At 38.1% G+C, this 20,009-nt stretch overlaps 1 protein-coding gene across 3 annotated transcripts in view; it reads left to right on the top strand.

Annotated features, from left to right (window-relative positions):
* pear1 (platelet endothelial aggregation receptor 1) overlaps positions 1 to 20,009 on the top strand; it is a 56,873-nt gene that overhangs the window by 13,145 nt on the left and 23,719 nt on the right. For 2 of the 3 annotated variants that reach the window (XR_010804433.1, XM_066684057.1), the window contains exons 1-4: positions 14,874 to 14,985; positions 17,755 to 17,865; positions 18,613 to 18,714; positions 19,728 to 19,828. Coding sequence is in view for 2 of the 3 variants with exons in the window: in XM_066684057.1 (XP_066540154.1) it covers positions 14,906 to 14,985; positions 17,755 to 17,865; positions 18,613 to 18,714; positions 19,728 to 19,828 (394 nt within the window). In the remaining variant the exon portion in view is untranslated. Of the gene's footprint in view, positions 1 to 14,873; positions 14,986 to 17,754; positions 17,866 to 18,612; positions 18,715 to 19,727; positions 19,829 to 20,009 lie in introns of those variants that run through there. The other variant, XM_066684058.1, reaches the window with a different exon arrangement.

Here is a 20,009-nt window from a genome sequence, read left to right as displayed (position 1 = left end):
ATTTTTATGATCATCTTTTTAGCCTCTGTGCAGAACTAAAGAACACACTCTCTGCGATGTCACAGCTGATCAGTATCATATGGGGGTTAGCAAACAATTGCATGAATTTGATTTTTGGCCAAACTATTCCTTCAAGAATCTTTAAACACTTTGCCATTGTGACGTCTGCCAGTGGAGATGTCAGGAAGACGGTCCTGTGCATGATCTGGAACATTTTCTCGGAGCGGTTACTGGGCTTTGCTTTGTGAACAGCTGTGCTGCTGGGTCTCTAGCTGGAGCTGTGTTCCTTTGGGTCCTGTTGGGACCCACTCTGTCTGACTGTGAACTCAGAGTCCACAGAGCGTCGTGCACACACTGCAGCAAGCCCCTGCACACATGGAAATCTGTAACGAATTTAGCCTCGGAAAGCGGGGGACACACTCTAGAGACCCCCATTTATCACTGTGTGTGTGCATGCAGGCACGCGCTCAAGCATGTGCACAAAGGGGAAAGTGTTATGATGACTGGCTGGGTGCTTTTTGACAAACAAATTCACGCGTGCGCTCTCTCTCTCTCTCTCTCTCTTTCTCTCTCTCTCTCTCTCTCTCTCTCTCTCTCTCTCTCTGTCACTTTCACACATGCACACATTCACACATAGATACACATTAGTTGAGCATTTCCTCTTTATAGAGGACAGTGTTGTTTTCTTTGTGTGTCTGTCAGAGGAAATGTGAGTCAGACAGAATTACTGTGGCATGTTGCAGTAGTCAAAGAGTCACATGAATGCTGTTGACTGACAGAAATTTTACAAAATACACAAATGTACGCAAGATACGCATTTCAATTGAAATATACTTATTAGTATTTCATCTTAAATGAACAACTCAGTAAGCTCAAAATCACAGAATACAACTTCACATAGCAATTTGTATACATTTATCTACATTTAAAAGTTCACATATTAATCTTCCACAGGCTCAGTGCAATTACGTATCTCACCAAAATGTACAAACAAATTTTTAAGTTAGAGTTATGCAATATAAACAATACCATATCTGAAGACATTATTGTACAATAGATATTTAGATGGTCTATTGTCTGCAGAAAGCATAATCACCAATTGAAAGTCATGAAATTTGATGCTTTGGATCAGTCACACATGAACTTAAGATGACCGCACTCAATGCCAAGCATGAGCTACAAAGGTATAAATCAACCTTATGTTGAGCTGTGTAGCAGTGGAACTTTGTTCTCTGGAGTGATGAGGTGAGCTGAAGTAGCTTTTTGTGATCCAAAACTAATCATTAAACACCATTACCTAGCTCCTCTCATGGTCTTGTGGCTGAAGGGCAGCAGAACCTTACTGAACCGTGGTTAGTCAGTGTTCAGAAATGGACAAACCTTGTCATTTATTGTGATGGTGATATCATATCATTACATCAGCCACCCTTAGTTTGGGTACCTTAGTAAACATTTGAAGCTCTGCTTTAGGGAAATCGAGTCATGTCATGTTTAATTCCCTCATTGATTGCTTCATTTCTTCAATGATTTGCAAGTACCTAAGAAACAAACATGAAAACATGGGTTATTATGTCACATTTGGCTGTATTTTTAAAATGCAACTGAGGAGATGACTTCATCTGTCCCTGCAGTGGATCATAAGAAGAATCTGTCCCTGATCTCCAGCAGAACAAATTCTCCTTTAAAGACGCTGGCCTTTTAAGGGTTTTAAAGAGCAGCATGCTTTGACTCTGTGGATCGCCTCTCGTGGCCTGGCTTAGCCATTTTTAGACCTTTTAACATTGCTAACTGATCAGGGTAGAGTTTTGAAAGTCCTCTTATCTCCTCTGCTGCAAGACTCAAACCTGAAACACTCTGAGGCCCATTTCTAAGGCATTAAATACAGGCTAGGATTTACTTTCAGAGTTTTATAGGGGGAATTGATTGACTGTTCTCCTGAAACTCCCCATCATGAATCTTTAATATAGGGTCAGTGAAGTGAAAGGGATTATGGTCTATCATATCAGTCTCTGACTCATACAGCTGAGTTATAACTGTTAGGTCTTGTGAAGTGTGGGATATTTGTCTCATCACTGCAGAGTGAATCAGAGAGTTACAAACAATAAGACCACAGCTACAAGGCCACAGTGTGAGTGACTCATCATTCCTGTTTTCTGATCTACAAAGTTTCATATTTACTACTTTCCTCATTATAATGAGGTGTTCTGAGTGGTTAAGTACAACAGCTGAAGGGGATTGTTGTAGGAAGAGGTGAAGTGAGAGCTTTTCCTGCTTGATTAACATATGATGAAGTCCAGTCACCATATCAACATTCCCATGGACATTCCTTTAATATTACTCAGCATTCCTGTTTTTGAGAGAAGCATGATGATATTCAATCCCATTGGAGATGATGTGAATATTTATTATATTTCTATATTTCCTCTATTAAAAATATTATAGTTTCTGTATTATAATTCTGTAATTCTGAGTTTCCTGCTATTACCTTGCACCATTTCCTGATCCAGATGTAGATAACCCAGATGTAGATTTTCAGTCTGCCCAGAACCAAATTACCAGCTAATGTTAATGTTACTAAATGAGGAAAAAAATTGTAAGGTGGTTGGATTTTTTTGTATCATAATTAAAAACTTTTTAATTTCTTTAATGCTTGTTAGTTTAGACATACTGCTTTGACTTTAGTTAAGGTCACACTGAGCTAGTGTTGCACGGTATATAGATACTAGAAAAGTATTTCATCCCTTGTCATTAAAAGCGGTACATTACCCCATATAATTGATACCTGTACTTTAAGAAGGAGTGTTTTAAAATAAGAGCGGTATTAAACGCTGGTAACACAACTTGTTGGGACACAATTTGCACAAAATGCTACCAAAGACACGTTTGCTTCCTTTTATGTTGAATTTATTGCTTTTTCTGAACTCCTGAACTGAAATCACACAATCGATTGAGGCATTCAGCTTTATTTACAGCTTTATTTACAGCTTTATTACAGTAAACACGCCTTATAAATGTATGACATGGGACCGAAGGTGCAATTTTTCCAAGAAATGGTGAAAGGCTACGCGTGGCATCACACATAACAAGGAGACACAAGCGATTTTGCCGACCGCCCTCAGCTTGTAGAGAAAGTACATTACTTTTCCTGAAGTTTTAGGTTTTTGACATGGTATCATTTCAGTATCGGCATCAAGATATTTAGGCGGTTATTGTATCGAAAGTCATAATTTTGGTATTGTAACAACACTACACTGAACATAACAATATCAAAATGTAAACACTGATTAAATTCTCTTCAGCTGATGCAGCTACCCCTGGCAAATATTATGGATTCACAACAGTATGTTAGCACAGCTTTTTTATCTTTGTAGAAAATTAACTGACATTTTGGCTTCCGGTATTATACCTAAGGCATGAAACATTGTACTTCATATTTATACATACATTACTGCCTCATTATTAATGACTGTTTATCTCTCAAAAAGCTAAATTTCATTTTGTTTAACATTCTTGAAAACTATATGAGATGAACATTTACAGCACTTTTTCTGGTCACTGTGCTTATTTTGCCTCCTACATCTCTCTGTGTGTTTTTGCCCACATGAATTACTGCACATGTAATTATGGTGCAGTATGGTCTTGTTCTCGCAAAGAGCAGAAACCTCAGCATCACCCTTGTCCTCAGTAAAGCATGCTCTGGCATTAGTGTTGTGCCATGAGGGGCTGTTATTATTGCTTTGTGTGCAGAGGTGTGTATGTACAGTGCGTGTTAGAGGCTGTGTGTATGTGTGTTTGTTAAACTGTGTATTTGTACAGAAGTGTGCTTTGATTGTGTGGACGGCACACTTCCATGAGCCAGTGAAGCCACAGTCATGCAGTTGTGGTCATGTCGGCTCCAGTGGGGAAGCAAACAAGCTCCAGAGGAGCGTGGACACTCATACTGCTTCTGAAATCTGCTGCCACGGCAAACTCATAGACCTTGTAATAGAAGAAAACATGCCTTCTTACACAACAATGGTGAGGGATTTGACTCAGTTTGTACTGCTGTACATTTACAGCATTTAGAAGACCCTTATTCAGAGCAATTTAAACTTTTATAGTATTACAGTGTTAGGAACAATTGGTTTTAGGAGTCTTGCCCAAGGAGACCTACTGGTGGGCAGATAGGTGTGTTGAACACCAGCCTGCAAAATGGAAGATAATTCTATGATGCTTTGCACACTTTTTTCTGTATAGCAATGCAATGTTGGAACTGTAAAATATCTTACATATTAAACTGTGTGTGATAAAAGTAAACAATCTTAGACTGAGATCTTTCTGTGTCTTAAGCAAAAACAAATTTGTAATTTTACTCAGATAAAAAAACAAACAAACAAAACATTAATAACCCTTACACATGTGTCATATATATATATATATATATATATAATTGGAAGGTTTGGAAAGATACCTTGATTGGTCTGGATTCTAAGAGAACACACAAAATTTGGGATTCATTAACAGGTTAATTTGCATCTTCCAGAATTCCATGAGGTCAGTATTGCAATTGCCAGCATTGTGATAGTGGTTAAGAAATAATATAATGTGTAGCACAACAACTCTTTATAGGATGATGCAGGTACAGAATGTGAATGAATGAATGAGTGAAGTGTAGCAGAGCCCTGGTTCGTAGAATTTGGTTCCTGTTAGGTATATATACACACAGCAGCAATGTAAAGCAATATGTAACCCTGCTGAACTCAAACAATGTGACACCATTACTGACAACCGTCCAACACAAATAGGCCTCATCCGCTTGCTTTGTTTTCTTCATTATTGCCGGACTAATTAGGATTTATTCATTGATAGTTTGGTTTATGTAGAGCAGACGTGGGAGTGAGTGTCAGCTGGAAGTCTGTCTTATTTTCCTCTCAGTTCTTTGAAGTTTTGGGCCAGGGTTCGGCAGGCTGCTGTGGTGTGTGTGCGTGTGTGTGCGTGTGTGTGTGTGTGTGTGTGTGTGGGTGAGTGAAGAGTAGTGGTGGTGTCGAGGTAGGGAGGGACAGGGGAAACTGAGAGGGGGAGAGAGAGAGAAGAAGGAAGAGAGACGGAAAAAGACAAAGAGGGAGAGAAAGACAGGCAAAGATAGGGAGGTAGGGAGTGAGGGAAGGAGGAATGAGAATGAGGGAGAGAAAAAGACAGAGGGAACTTGAGCTTGTATCCTGTTATTCTGTTTGTGCAGGATAGTTCAGGGCCGTGGCGCAGCAGCAGAGACCGGGATAACTTAAAGCTGAGCCTCACGGCCAATTTTTACTCTCAGGAGCCAAAGAATGCTTGGATGAGTCCCAGCACATGTGACAAATATGACACTTCTTAAATTTCCAGTCCAGAAACTGAGTGAGCTGGTGACAGAAAGAAAATTTCATGCTGAACACTGTTACCTGGAATCCTGGAAGCTTACAAGGAAACAGAGGTGGTGGGTTTTTCTTCTTCAGTATGCTCATAGCAAAAATGGAATATAGGACCCATATAGAACCAAAAATGGTCCCAAGTCTTGTAGAAACCCTTTGATGCTTGATAGAACCATATGTCAAAAACTCAAAGCCTACATTGTTCTGTATTTCATTTAGTCTCTCCCTGAGGTCCATTTATCCCCTTTGTGTGATTTTATTTATTAAAAATAGCGTCGTAAATCATATTTCCAACACCTATCACTTACTACATTTACAAGGGCTCTGTGCTGAACACCTTGGTTCCATTTAGACTCAGGAAAAGCCCAAGAGTCATCTGAATATAAATAGTCTTTTTTAAAAGGGTTAACTATACAACCAAAAAGGGTTCTGCTGTTCACGTGTCAAAGAACCTTTTTTCAGTGCTGTATAAAACTTTATATTAAGCATGTATAACTAAACAAACATTTTTAAAAATACCTTTAAAATATTTGTGGTTTTCAGTGTGACATGTCATAACCAATTTCCCACAGGTTAACACAGTTTTCTGGTTCTTATAAATTTCTTAGATATGCTTTCTTCAAAACACCACAATGATTAAACGCCGCAGCAGTGTTCTCCTCTGTCTTAAAAGCTCTGTTCAGAAACCCCAGCTTCAGCGCCTGTTTTTTAAATAACAGTGAGCCACAGCTCACCCCCAACACCCAAATGTGCAATGAGAAACGTATCTCAGAAACGTTGCTCATTTCTCTCCTTTTTCCATTCTTGTTTTGGCACCTTTGTTTAATTTATATTGTTAAACCTCATCTCTCTCACATAAAGGCAGGTCCAGCTCTTTGAGTGGAGATTCTCAGATAAGTGAAGGTTAAATTCTAAAGTCTCCTCATCTGACATCAGAAGGGGAGCTGTTGGGGGAAATGTGTGTCAATCAGCATTAGTGTGGAATACTGCAGTGGCCAGAGAGTCACATGAATGCTCTTGACGGACAAATAATTAACAAATGTAGTAAGTCTACGTTCACACAGCAGGTAAAAGTGGCCCAAATCTGATCTGTTTCATCATATGTGACACAGATGTGTGGTTCCTGTGGCTGTGAGAACAGCACAAATCACATTGAATCTGACTTTATAAAATCATATTTGGGCTACTGTGGTCCAACTATGGTGCCAATTATAATTTGGGATGTGGAAACGGCCTGGTCAAAGCATTTTCAAACTATTTTCTAAAATATATTTTGTAATGATTACTTAATCCATAAATGAGTCTTTCATTCATGGCAAAATACAATTTGTGGAAATTTGATATGGAGTGTGGAAGTTTATTTTTATTTTTTTATTTATTTATTTTTTTATTTTTTTTTTTGTAGTGCTAATTCAGATTTAAGGGCGGCATGGTGGTGCAGCAGGTAGTGTCGCAGTCACACAGCTCCAGGGACCTGGAGATTGTGGGTTGGATTCCTGCTCCACTCTATGAGGAGTTTGGTGTGTTCTCCCTGTGTCCGCATGGGTTTCCACCTGGTGCTTCGGTTTCTCACAAACATGTGTGCAGTGCTGTGATTGAAGATGCATTGATAAGGAGGTGGTCTCCTCCAAGTCTCCCCACTTGATGTCAGAAGTGGAACCAAATCAGAACAGCTCTTGTAATCGATTTTTTTTCCTGACTTTTTCGTTACAGTTTGTGGGTTAGTAGGTGCTTCAGACTCCAAAATTAATGTGCTAATGCACTGTGATATATTTTCATAATATCTCCCCCTTCAACATTGATATATATACATAAGCTCTGGTCTGATTGGACACTCCTGTCAAGTTTCCTCAGAGGAAGGGTTACTTCAACGTGGTGTTATCGCTGCCGCTGATAAGTGTTGTGCTGATTGTTGTGTTGCTATGGCTTAGACAGCTTCAAAACCTTCCATCCATGATACGCTGTTAGTTCAACTTCAGCAGCGAATATTTTCCATTGCAACAAGAAGAACTGATAAACTAACAGGTTTATAACTGAGTGCAGAAGCTTGTGTTTTCCTCTTTAAGGTGTCAGCAGAGTGGAGGTTGTGAGCTGCAGGCTTGAATTAGTCTCGCTCATAAATCACAATGTTTATAATGTCTTAGGAGATCAGAGGTCAGAAACGCAGGTATTCCCATAAATCCAGAGAGGAGATGCTTCTGCTGGTTCATCACTCACTCAGCACATCTCAGCCCCTCAGTCCCCCACACAAACATACTCACACACTTTCACTTTCACACTTTCTGAAGAATACACACTCCTCACCCTTTCTCTCTCTCTCTCTCTCTCTCTCTCTCTCTCACTCTCTCACTCTCTCTGTTCTCAGGGGAAGAGTCAGGCTGCCAGGCCTCTCTGACTGTAGCTGTTTAGGGGATTAGTCTGTGGTTTAGAGACTCTTTATATATGACACTGCCACACAAACAATCCCAAAAGTGCTGCGCGACTGTAACTTTCTTTTAATGGGAATAATTTATGTTGATAAACAAAACAGCTTCAAGAAAGTGTTAGGAAAATGGCTATTTAAGCAGACTGTGAAATAAATATATGATTCCACCAAGCAAAATACAGTATGATACATACTTATTCAAAATAACAGCTATTGCCAATCAAAGTAGAAGTCTTTTGCCGTGCCACAGTCTTGAGGATTATTAGAGCATGTGGCATGGAAAACAGGGTGCGGTGCTGTGTGGCCTACTGAGTCAGTGGTTGCAGTCTGTTGATGAGTGTTTGGGGGGCATATATCCCAACACCCACACAACCACAGACCCCCGGCCCAATGTGTGGCACCAGCCCAAACCCAGCCCCAGTCAGCCCAGAAACACGAGAGTGTGTTGCAGTGCAGAGGCTCACTTCCAGATGTGCTGGATTATTGTTTTTATTCCAGTTTACTGTAACAGGGTTTTACTGGTTCTACTGGTTTACTGTGTCTCTGAGCCAGAGCTGCGGCTGCTTAATCATTAACCATCTCTCTGTCTCTGACAGTGTCTGCCTGTCTGTCTCTGTCTCTCTGTCTGTTTATATCTGTCTGTCTGTCTGCCTCTGTCACTGTCTCTTTGTCCCTTGTGTGCAGTGTGTCTTTCAAAATGTTGGCCCCCCATTACTAGTTTTTTAGAGAATGTGACCCCCACCACCACTACCACTACCACTAAATAAAACTTGTCAATATGCAAAATACCACAGCATAAAAATCATCCATTTGTGAAGAACTTTTATTATCTGTTATAAACTGGCTAACAAAACACAATAAAATAAACAGCACATGACAAGTTTTTCTGCACATATAAACAGAACACATGCTCTGGTTCTGGGGGCTCCCTCTCTCCATGGGTCCATAGCAGGCCCAAAGGTGACACTGATATATACATATATATATATATATACACAAACAGAAACCTGACTGTTGTACTGAAAACATAATAGGTTATTTTTTATCAGAGACATGGCGATGACGCTTAACGAATACTAATTGTTAGTACAGTTAAATGAAGACACTCAAGTAATATGAATGCAAAGGTGTAGGTGTAGATGGTCTTACATTTGATTCAAACTGAATCGCTTTAAACTCTCAGGGGGGAAAAAAGACATGCTAGCAGTTTATTATTGGTAAATAAAGATACAAACGGTGTACATGTACCTTTAAAGTTACAAGAATTAAGTCCAGTCAAGGTACATTATATATTTCTCTCCAGATATAATATAAGTCCTGTGCATAAAATTGTGCATTTGAAATCAACACAATTATAAAATCTACAATTATGTTCCCTAATTACAGGTACTGAATATGTGCCCTTGAGGGTACCACCACAGTGACAGAAAAAGGCACCATCACAATGACTCAGTTCAAATAGGCCTGTCTAAATATTCACAAGGGGACACTCAGTATATTAAATTAAGTGACAAAACCAAAATGCAGTGTGAACAATCTGTTAAAGATATTCTTTATATCAGGGTAGTACTGTACCTCCCAAAACTCTAAATTTATGGGTTAATAACGAAAATCTAGAGCATGCTGATGCAGTTTTGGCTGGCTGACTGAGTAGCTCACATTCCTTGTAGTTCAACAAAGTGTATTCATTTTCATATGCAGCAATTTGCAGATCTGTATCCAAACTGACATATTTTTTATTATGTTACGTGTATGCAAGTGTAGAGTCAGGAGTGTTTTAAAGGAGTATTACTGGTACAATTTGAATACAGCAGTGTGCCCCTTAAGTTAAACCAAACACATTTAATAAATTTCACATAGTTATGTAATATCAAATACAGTATATAATGAAGTACACAGGCTCACACGTCTCTCACCGCACACCAATGTGTCAAGGATTTCTGGAAAATGAGCCATCCTGAACCATCTGAAAATTCTCATTGGTTCTGCAGTGAGTTTAACTTACAGTCCATTCTTGTTGATAGGGCAAGAATCAGAGCAGTGATGTTTTGAAAAAAGAAGCTTGAACTCAACGTCAAAAATTGGTAATACTTTAAAAAGTGGAAAGGATCCTTGATGGTTTGCACTACATTGCAACTGCACACACTACATGCGTGCTCTCCGAGGACTTCTATTAGTTGTAGACAGGTTCTGCCTCATGTCATTGTATAATGGAGTGCAAGAGGAAGAATAATCCTAAAGCTGAAATCCCAGCTTTCCAAATATATAGTTCCAAATATAAATATTTTCCTGTCTTACTCTGAGTGACCTTTTTTGGCTCCGATATTGTGACTATCATCAGTGTCCATTTCCATCATAAGATCCGTAATAAAACACACAAGCTATGACACAGGGACTGATTGTATGTTTCTGTACACCTCATTTCCCTAATGACTATAAATTCATTGTTGTTCTTCCCTCTTCCAAACACTGAGGTCAGTGCTGGCCACACGGCGACATTACAGGCCGACACTTCATTAGCTTTATTCATGGTCATCTCATATTGGCTGTTGACATAGAACTCATAAACAGAAGCCATTACTGAAGAGATCATACTTGGTTTCCTGTTAAATTCCATAATGGATTATGGCAGGTTTGACAGTTTGGAAGCGTTTTCTTGTTTAAAGAAAAGTTCTCTCTGCTTGAACTTGAAAAGATATTTTCTTTTTTGCATGCATATGTCATTTATAGATGGAATCTAAGGAGTTGCTTGATTAATAGTGTGAGATTGGAGTATTCAAACCTCAGTGTAGCTCCAACCCCTTCAAACCCTCTGTCCCCAGGCCATGGCCCAGTCGTTTTTCTCTCTCTCTTATATTTTCCTTTGGCTCCACATCTCCCCTTTCCAAAAAGTGACTAATATTTTCTTCCTCAATTAACATTGAACCTCAAACAGAAGGGGAGAGGGGTAAAGGAAAGAGTCTGAGCCATGTCCTCTGTGTAGAATTACACCATATACTCACATTAACAGCAAACTAGATGCTCCCCAGTCCTAGCCCTCTCCTCCTGCCCTGTACAGAATTAGACTTACGGGAAATCCAGGAGGGATGTGGACTTCTCTCCATCACTGAGAGCAGCGCCAAGGTAACTGCAGGCTATGTTTGCTCTCAACTGGTTGAATAGGCCACAGCCTGGAGCATTTCTACTGCAATCAGTGAAGTTTATTTTTCATTAAATGGAAACACAGTTTCTTTAGTAGCTGATACTCAGTATCACTCAAAGACGACTGGATCTGACTTGATGATGCAGTTGAATTGGTGTAAGCAACAAAACTATGGATTGAATGGTGATGATGTTTATTATTGGCTTTGCTCATGTTAAGAAACAGAACCCGATGGTCACACCACAGTGCTGTCAATATAAATCTTCGATTGTTTCATGAGTATAAACTCTTCCTAAGTTTTACAGAATGTCAATGTAATGAGATTTTTTAAGCAAGGTTTTGAGGTCATCTCTGTCAGTTTATTTATCATGAAATTTTGGCACAATGGGCTCTAGACTGCACTTGTATCATCACCTCCTCAAAACTGATCTTATCTCAAGTGCAAGTGCAACATGGTATTTTTCTAACTTCCTAAGCGGGTGCATAAAGGTGCATCCAATGTCTCACAAGATTATCACCACAGACATTACCCCACTACAAATATATCTATAATTATAGATAATAAACACTACTGGTATTAATTTTATTGTAAGGAACAGAAAAAAGCTCTGTAAGAAACTTTTTGACTATTTAATGGAAATCAGACATTTGGTTTGTCATAAAAAGATATTAAAATATAAGCAGAATTCTACAGTGTAAGTAAACATTTACATAAAAATTATTTTCATCATAATGAATAATAATAATGTTGTGTCATTTATTTGTATTATAATTAATAATAATAATATTATTATTTGTTATAAAAGTGATTATTATTATTATTATTATTATTAATAGTAGTAATAATTGAATGTGTTTAAATAATTTGTTTAATCACATTATATGTATTAATTAAATATATATACATTTTATATATAAAATATCAGTCTTTGTTATTAGTCATTAGTATGTAACATAATTCATTTAACTTTCATTATTAACAATACCAAGAGTGGATTTTTCTCAATTTTGTTGTTCTCGATATGACTAATTTTTGCATAATTTGGTGAATTGTAATTCTTTTCTTTATGGTGAATTAATCTATAGTAAATGCTCAGAAATAATTTTTTAATGAATTTTCCATTTTCTTCCATTTGAAGTTTGGAATGTTTACTCCTCTAAAGCTGGAAGTCATTTTGGAGAGCATTTGTTTCCACAGTGATGGAGCGCACAGTGCTGCCTCTAAGCCTTGTTGTACTGTGTAGACTTGAGGAGAAAGAAATAATAAAGCAGCAAGCGCATGCACTACATCTGTTTTCATTTGTCCCCTGCTTTTCTGAGGTCCTCACGTGGCTGTGGAAGGAGTGAGGGGATCTTTAAGTGATTGAACATCTCTTCGTTTGGATGATCAGGGTGGACTCAGCTGGACCTCTCACTCCTGTCCAAACGGGCCTAACGTTTGTGAGCTCTGCTGAATTAACTGAATATGTTCCGTTTGCCTAAATATAGGCCCCACGTATGGGACTCATTTCACATGTGGGACAGGTTTTGGAGCCTGAAAACAAGCAACAAGTTGATGAAAGAATTGGCCAAGCCTGAAGCTAATCGTTTCTCTCTCTCTCTCTCTCTCTCTCTCTCTCTCTCTCTCTCTAGCTTTGTCGCTTTCTTTTCTCTCTCTTGCTTTCTTTTAGAGTATAGTTTATTCTGTCTTTCCATTTTAAAGGGCCACATGAAAGCAAGAGAATAAAGGGTAAATTGGTCTGTTTTAGGCATTAAAACCAACTCCAAGCTGATGACTATTCTGAGTATGCTGAAATGTTCCAGACACCTTGAAGGGCTTCATTTTCTTATGTTTCACTTGCATTGTGAGGAAGTCCTTGATTTCTTAGCAGGCCGTTACGTTTTGGCTGAACATTTTCAGGGAAACCTCTTATTGGAATTCTTTTTTCTGATTAAAATCTTGACCAAGATTTAATTGTGATTATTTGATTAACTGAGGCTTAATCTTGAGCATATTGTGCCAAACAGATAATTGTGTGTTTGGTTGCTTCCAATTGGTCTAACCCATTTGCAGGTGTTTTGCAAACTGTGTTACCAGGTTTATTTTTCCCACTTGTTATGTGTAATTTTATAATCCAAACTGTGAAAACAGAGCTTTCTTAAATAGGGACTGTATAAAATGCATAAACAGCTTTATCTTGTAGTCCAGCAGTGTATAACTTAATGAGGTTGGATTGTAGACAAGTTTTTCTTTTTCTTTTTTTTTCTTTTTTTTTTGGGAGGTTTTAGTTTTACTTGGAGTGTGTGTGTGCACGTGTGTTTAGCATAATCCTACTCAGGTAAACTGCTATAGGTCATGAAGAATAGGGTTTTTAAATTTATGTATACTGTGTGGATCATTGTAGTCTTTGTTCATTTCTACATAAAGGGCAATGTGATTGAGATGAGTTCAAGGACTCTAAATAGGATGTCAGTCAGAACCTGAGGTTTATAAAGTTGACTCCCAATTAATTACATAAGAAACAGTTTTATAGTTTTATCATATCTTCTGGTACTTCTTGCTTCTGTTGCAGTTAAAACAAGTGGCATGAAATAAGTGTTGTTTAATCCTGAGATGATGGGAAGGTCAACATAGTAAAAATGGTCTTGAAGTTTTGTATGACACTTTAACACAACCTCTTACCATGTGTATGAAGTTCAGAACACAGTCCACAAAGCACAGCAGTATATGTCGGGTATTTGTGGAATGTAATATGTGCTAAACAATTTTTCTCTTAGTAGTGTTGTTTTTCTAGACAAAAACAACCAAAGGAGTTTTAAGCCGATTGATAGTAGGGATAAGGCACTGGCACACTGTCGTGTTACACGGTCTCATAATCATTAAGTGAACCCTCTGTTTCTCACCACTCAAGAAGCCATTTGTGGTTAGAAACACTTTTAATGAAGCAAAAATAAATAAATAAATAAATAAAAGACCACGTAATTGGAATATTTACTCCACTCCAGTGAAGTGACTAGTAAACCATATAGCTTAATCAAAACCTTGTGTCCCCTTATAAAGTTCTGTTTTTGTGGCATTTTTTTCCCATATTGTTGCAGCCTTTTTAACTGTGTGCCAGAGAAATGACTCTGTGACTGAGTTCGAGAAATGAGGATGTTTCATGTAGAATGGTTAGCATTTGGGCTTTTGGTTTTTAAGCAATCTTTCTATCCAGTCCTCTATTGTGATTTTTTTTACCCAGTCTTCTGCCCAGTTTTAGTTCTTGCCAATGCCACCTGAGCTAAGACTCCAGGCTGGGGTGGAGAGGACAAACACATGCTGAGATGACTAACCAGCAATCCACTGATGATCAGTGTTTAGACAGTTGTGCCACTTGGGAGCGTGGTTATAAACTTCTAACATTCTTATAAACACATGCATCTCATAATTTCACTTTACACTGGTTCTGAAATCTGCAAGTGATACTGTAATCAGAGCTGTGCACAGATCCAGAGTAATTAAGTTTAATTTTAAAATATCATTTTTGTTTTGCTCAAACTTATAGAACTTACTAATGAAATGGAAATTTTTATTGCAGGGCTGGCCTAGAAGAGGCATTTTCTCTTACTGACTGACTGAGTGACTGTTGAAACACGCATGCGTGAGTAGGAACTGTTAGTTCAGCCGTATTTCACAGAGAAAACTTAAGGTGGCATCACTACAGCGTCTGTTGTTAGTTCAGCCATATCAGTTTGTGAACTAAATTTGGAACCATTCGACACCAACATACAGTGGTTTGCAAACCGGAAAAATTAGTTCTCAGCTGGAACAAAAGAACAGTAGGTTCTTCAGCATGAACCGTGACTGAATAATAGGAAATAAGCCAGGAACATACTGTTTGTGTGTGTGTTTCTGGGGCTGTGTTTGGCGTGACACCATGTGCATTGGCCAGAACCTTGACTCGGCATTGGTTACTTCACAAGCTCAGCAGGATGGCTTGGAACTTGGCAACATTTACACATGTATTACATCTCACAGAGAGAGGAGGACTGCTGAATTTGTTTCATTTCTCGTGAGTGTGTGTCTTCATGTGCTTTATTCTAACTAGTTATATTGAATAAGTAAGTAATTTTAATTCTTAAAATCAACAAAAATGTTTTTTTGTTCTTTGGTGGTAGAGCATTTAGTATTTATCTTTAAATAAAAAGAAAAAGAAAAACACTGATGCCAAGGTTATGTACTATGAACAAAATTAGCATTTATTACCTACCCTCCATATTTTCTGTACAACACACTCTCATAATAAAACCACATGTAAATGAAGAAACACCTCTGTGACAATGGCTATATGGCTAATGGTGGTCCGATAAAATCAGGCTTGCCATTCGACCAGCGTCCTTTATCTTACAAATCAACATAAAAATCTCACTGTTAGTAAAATAACAAAACCAGGCATGGACATAATATATATATATGTGATCTGTTACTAAAAAAATACTGTACTGATCAGTATGGCATGGTCTGCTGATACACACAGATGTTCAGACAAACAGAACAATCACTCAAAAACAGATGCTGAATAAACAGGTTTAAAGCAAATTCCTGAAAGTTTGTTTGTGTGGGAAATGTTTGCTTCCTACAGATCCTTTTAGACACTACTACGTTGCAGACAACCAGGATTCACCACACAGAGTCACATGGGGATAGTAGAGCCATAATTCTGGAATGTTGGAAGTGAGAGCAGAACTTAAAATGGTGCTGAATGTCATATTCGTGTGATAGTGATTTATGAAATGTTGTTGCAGAGCAGCTCCTTACAAGGTGTGTGTGCCTTGACAGTGGTCGTGGGAGCAGAAAATGTAATAAGTCTCAGAAACCCTCTCTGTGTGAGACTTCTCTGTCCCCTTCCTCTTCAGTCCCCAGAGCCGTTTCATTTTTTAGGATGTTAGTGTGGTTTATTCTGTTAAAACCAATTTGACATGAACCTTTCCTAGTCTCTCTTTAACCATATTTCTATTAGTGTGTGCTTAAGAATGATTTCAGTAAAAAATGCTTTGTCCTGGTTGGCTCTCCTTCTCCTGATGGTACCTCCTACGAAAAAGCACTCAGGACAGAAACATTCTATATAATGTCAAATAATATGTGTGGGTTAACTGCTGTAGGCTGAGCAGGCAGATATGGAGTATGTAAATGTGTTTGGTTTTTGTGACATAACAGAAATAATGAATTCAAAATGGACTGTTTCTGAAGCTTCCCAAGTCTATTGTAAAGAGTGGGAAGTAAATACTGTTGTTTTTTTTTTTATCTTAAAGAATGTTTACATACTACATCAGACTCTCAGGAAAATCAATTATCCCTGATATAAACCAGATGGCTGGCTCTGTGTGTGTGTGTGTGTGTGTGTGTGTGTGTGTGTGTGTGGGGGGGGGGGGGGGGTGCACGCTTAATATGTTTAAAAGTAGACATAGATGATTTCATTCAGAAATCTAAATTTGGTTGAGCTTGGTAATAGCTTCTAAAGTCTGTAATTACTCGACACTGAACAGGTTTGCCTTCAGTTCTGACTATCATATGTTGTGGAATACATTGAGAAAGTTTTCTATGAGCAGCATGTATTAACTTAAACATGCTCAAGAGTTCTCAAAATACTTTGTACACAGAAACATTATTCCACAGTTGCACTGTTCAGTGGGATCTTGACTGGTCAATGCTTATTGTACTTTCTTGGACCCTCAGTCTCAATGGATGGCTGAGATATCATTGAGAATCTCTGATCTCTGAAAGATGGGGCGGTAATTAGAACACTTAGGCACTCAGGAGCCCCAATATTATGTTATTCTTTTTTCTTTTTATTTATTATTTTTATGTACTACTACAAAAGCAAGAATTGAAGCTTTAAAAAAATCTAAATCAGAGTCTGCACTCTCAAAACTTGTACTAAAATAAATCTTTGAAAACTAAGTTTTGAGCATGCAGACGTCTTGTTCCTGATATTGCAGACTTTCTTGAAGTCTATACACCAGAAACAATTTGCCTTCTTTTGCTGAACACTCTGTAATAGTTTTTCTTTAAAATTATAGTTTCAATATCATTGTGATGCTCCACATTCTCATCTGTAATAAGAAGAATAAAGCCTCAGTCATTGCTGCTCTATGCACTCAGTACAGGGCTGTAAAATGAATTAAACAAATGGGAGCCCAGAAGCAAAAAAAAAATCTTACCTTACTGTTCCTTTAAGTGAAAAATGTCCCAAAAGTCTTACCTATATTACAGTCAGTTCAGGCTGTTTCTGCCTCCTGAAAATCATGTGGAGAGGTTTTTAAAACTATTTAAAAATATTTGAATAGAATTTAAAGTAGTGAGAATACTATTCATAGTCATTTATTTAAATGATGTGTTTTTGTAATAGTATTTCCCGACTTGTTTATGAAGATGATGATGATGATGCCTCAGCTATCCGAGGCAGGGAGTCCAAGAAAGCACAATTAGCCTTATATTCTGGGTGGGTAGATGGCCCATTTCTTCCCTTTCTCTCTGCTCACGGTGTTGGAGAGCACAGGCGTCAGTCAGCTGAGGTGATAGATCTCCTCTGCTGTGTTATTCTGATTAGTAATATTGTATTAGCAGCATTTCAAAAAGAAACTCTGTGGTGTCTCATGTGTCTCGTAAGAAGCATGTGCTCACCACAACTCTCCTGGAGCAAAAATATAAAAAATATATATATAAATACATGTGCATAAACAAAAAAGTTTAGAACTGTATTAAAAATGAAAACAAGTGTGACAGTATGTTTGTGAGTATGGTTTATGTCTGGGATTAACGCTGTTCTTTTCCCCTGCAGCAACATGAAGTCAGCGTGGAGCTGTGTGGTCCTGTTTCTCTTGGGCTGTATGTGTGACCTCACATTGGGTTTGGACCCCCGAGATCCCAACGTATGCAGTTTATGGGAAAGGTAAGGCTGCAGCTTGGCTAATTTTAAGCAAAACTTCAATAAGTCATGAATGTGTTTATATCCAGTATGTGTTCCTGCCTTGAGCCCAGTGATTCCAGGTAGGTTCTGGACCCCCTGCAAACCTGAACTGGATTAGCAGTTATAGAATATTGAATGAATGAATATTGCATGCTTTGTAGCCAAAGTGGAACTTCAGATTATGTCATTTACACCATATTAATACTGCTAAATAAAAGCCACAATATTAATATAATTGATATTTCAGTGAAGTGCTGACTCGATTACAAGGTTCAGCTGTACCAACACACAGCTGGTAAAACCTCCATAGAAAAGCATGACATTAAAAGGCATGGTGTGGAGCGACCACATGTGATTAAGTCTGCATGCCCAATGCTATGTGTTTGCTAGAGATGTATATATTCTCCAACACTGATCATTCAATTTCAGAACTTAGACTTCACTCGTTTGTTGCCGAATGCAATCACATACTTACAAAAATGGTTCTGCACCTAAAGCCTGATAATTATAGGCTTTTACTGCAGTAAATAAATGTTTACTATGGATGATTCAGCACTGAATATATGCACATTGACTTTTTATCTATTAATCTATTCTGTTGGTAAAAACTGACTGTTTGCTGCAGGTGCCGCATGTTATCTGTCCACATTTGACAGAGTTAATGGATCCTTATGTCTTTAAGCCCATGGACATTTGTCAGACTCAGTGATATTTGTGATCATTCTGTAGCTTCACCACTTCAGTGAAGGAGTCGTACGCTCAGCCTTTTGATCAGGTGTATGAGGAGCCCTGCTTTGAACCCTGGAACTCTAACAAGTGCACTCGGCACAGGTAAGACCCCCACAGAACCTAATAGCCTTTTAACAGTCAGCACTATTGCAGCACACATACACACATTTTCGCAACAGTTTTGCAACGTGTATGAAAGACATATAGTCCTAATATTACACACAGGGTTGACACATCTGTTCATTTGGACATGGTTTATTATATAGAATTATTATATTGTGAGTTATTGCAATTACAGTGTTTCTTAAACAAACAAACATAGCCCTGGGGAAAAATGTATAGAAGCTCATTCTCACCAGTGCAGAAAATTACATTGATTTTTTTCCTTTCTCGTTATTCTCTAAAGCTGCTTTGTCATAACACCAGTTGTAAAAGTGCTCTATAAATAAAATTTGAATTGAATTGAACTGTTAATTTGCATATGGCAGCTATCTGCAGTGGCAGATTTGTAACAGCTGATGATTTTGCTAATGATTGGCCAACACTGTTATGTGCAGCTCTAACAGAGATTGAGATCTGACAGTGAGGTGAAAGTTAATTGTTATTACACACACAGGTGAAAAGCAAAAGTCTGGATGGGTCTATACTCAGTCCAACCATTCGTCTAGATTTCTGGACCACCTGAAGTGGAATAGCAGATTTGTTGTGCTGTATTTCAGTGATTGTGGCATTTAGAACACAGTTGATTTCCAGTTTTTCCTAATGCTGCCCTTGGGTCCTTCCTTAAAATGTATTTCAAACGAACCTCATCCAGACATATCTGGACAAAACCTGTCATATATGAGAATGTTGTTTTTATTGGATTTGAATTCAGTAGGAATGCTTCAGTAACTGCTCTCTGGTGATTGAAGAGCTTTTGATTATTCTTTTCCTAAACTGTCATTATTTGGATTTGTATATGAAGCATCAACATGTTTTATTTTTTCTGTTGCTCTCTCTTTATCACTTTTTTTCTCTTTCTCTTTTTTCCTCTTTTGCTCTCTCCCTCGTTTTCTCTTTTTTTATTCATTCATTCATCTGTGCCTTTCCCTTGCTCGCACTCTCTCTCTCTGCAGGATCACATATAAGACAGCTTATCGTCAGTCAGTAAAGATGGACTATCGCAGGAGGTATCAGTGCTGTCCAGGTTTCTATGAGAGCAGAAACAAATGTGTTCGTGAGTAAAGATGTTTTCCTGAATGTTATTTAGAAGTGTATACACAAAGTGATACATTTGGAATTGTTAATATTTTACTGGAACTGTGGTGTAGTTGTTCAGATAATTATCTCTCCAGCCATGGAAAGAAGTGCTACCATCAGATGCATGATTTAAAGTGTACTTCATTTCCACATGTGTA

The sequence above is a fragment of the Hoplias malabaricus genome, chromosome 10 (genome assembly GCF_029633855.1).
Source record: "Hoplias malabaricus isolate fHopMal1 chromosome 10, fHopMal1.hap1, whole genome shotgun sequence".
In the NCBI taxonomy this organism is placed as follows: Eukaryota; Metazoa; Chordata; class Actinopteri; order Characiformes; family Erythrinidae; genus Hoplias; species Hoplias malabaricus.
Note: the sequence above shows the minus strand (reverse complement) of the source record. Positions and strands in the feature narration are given on the sequence as shown.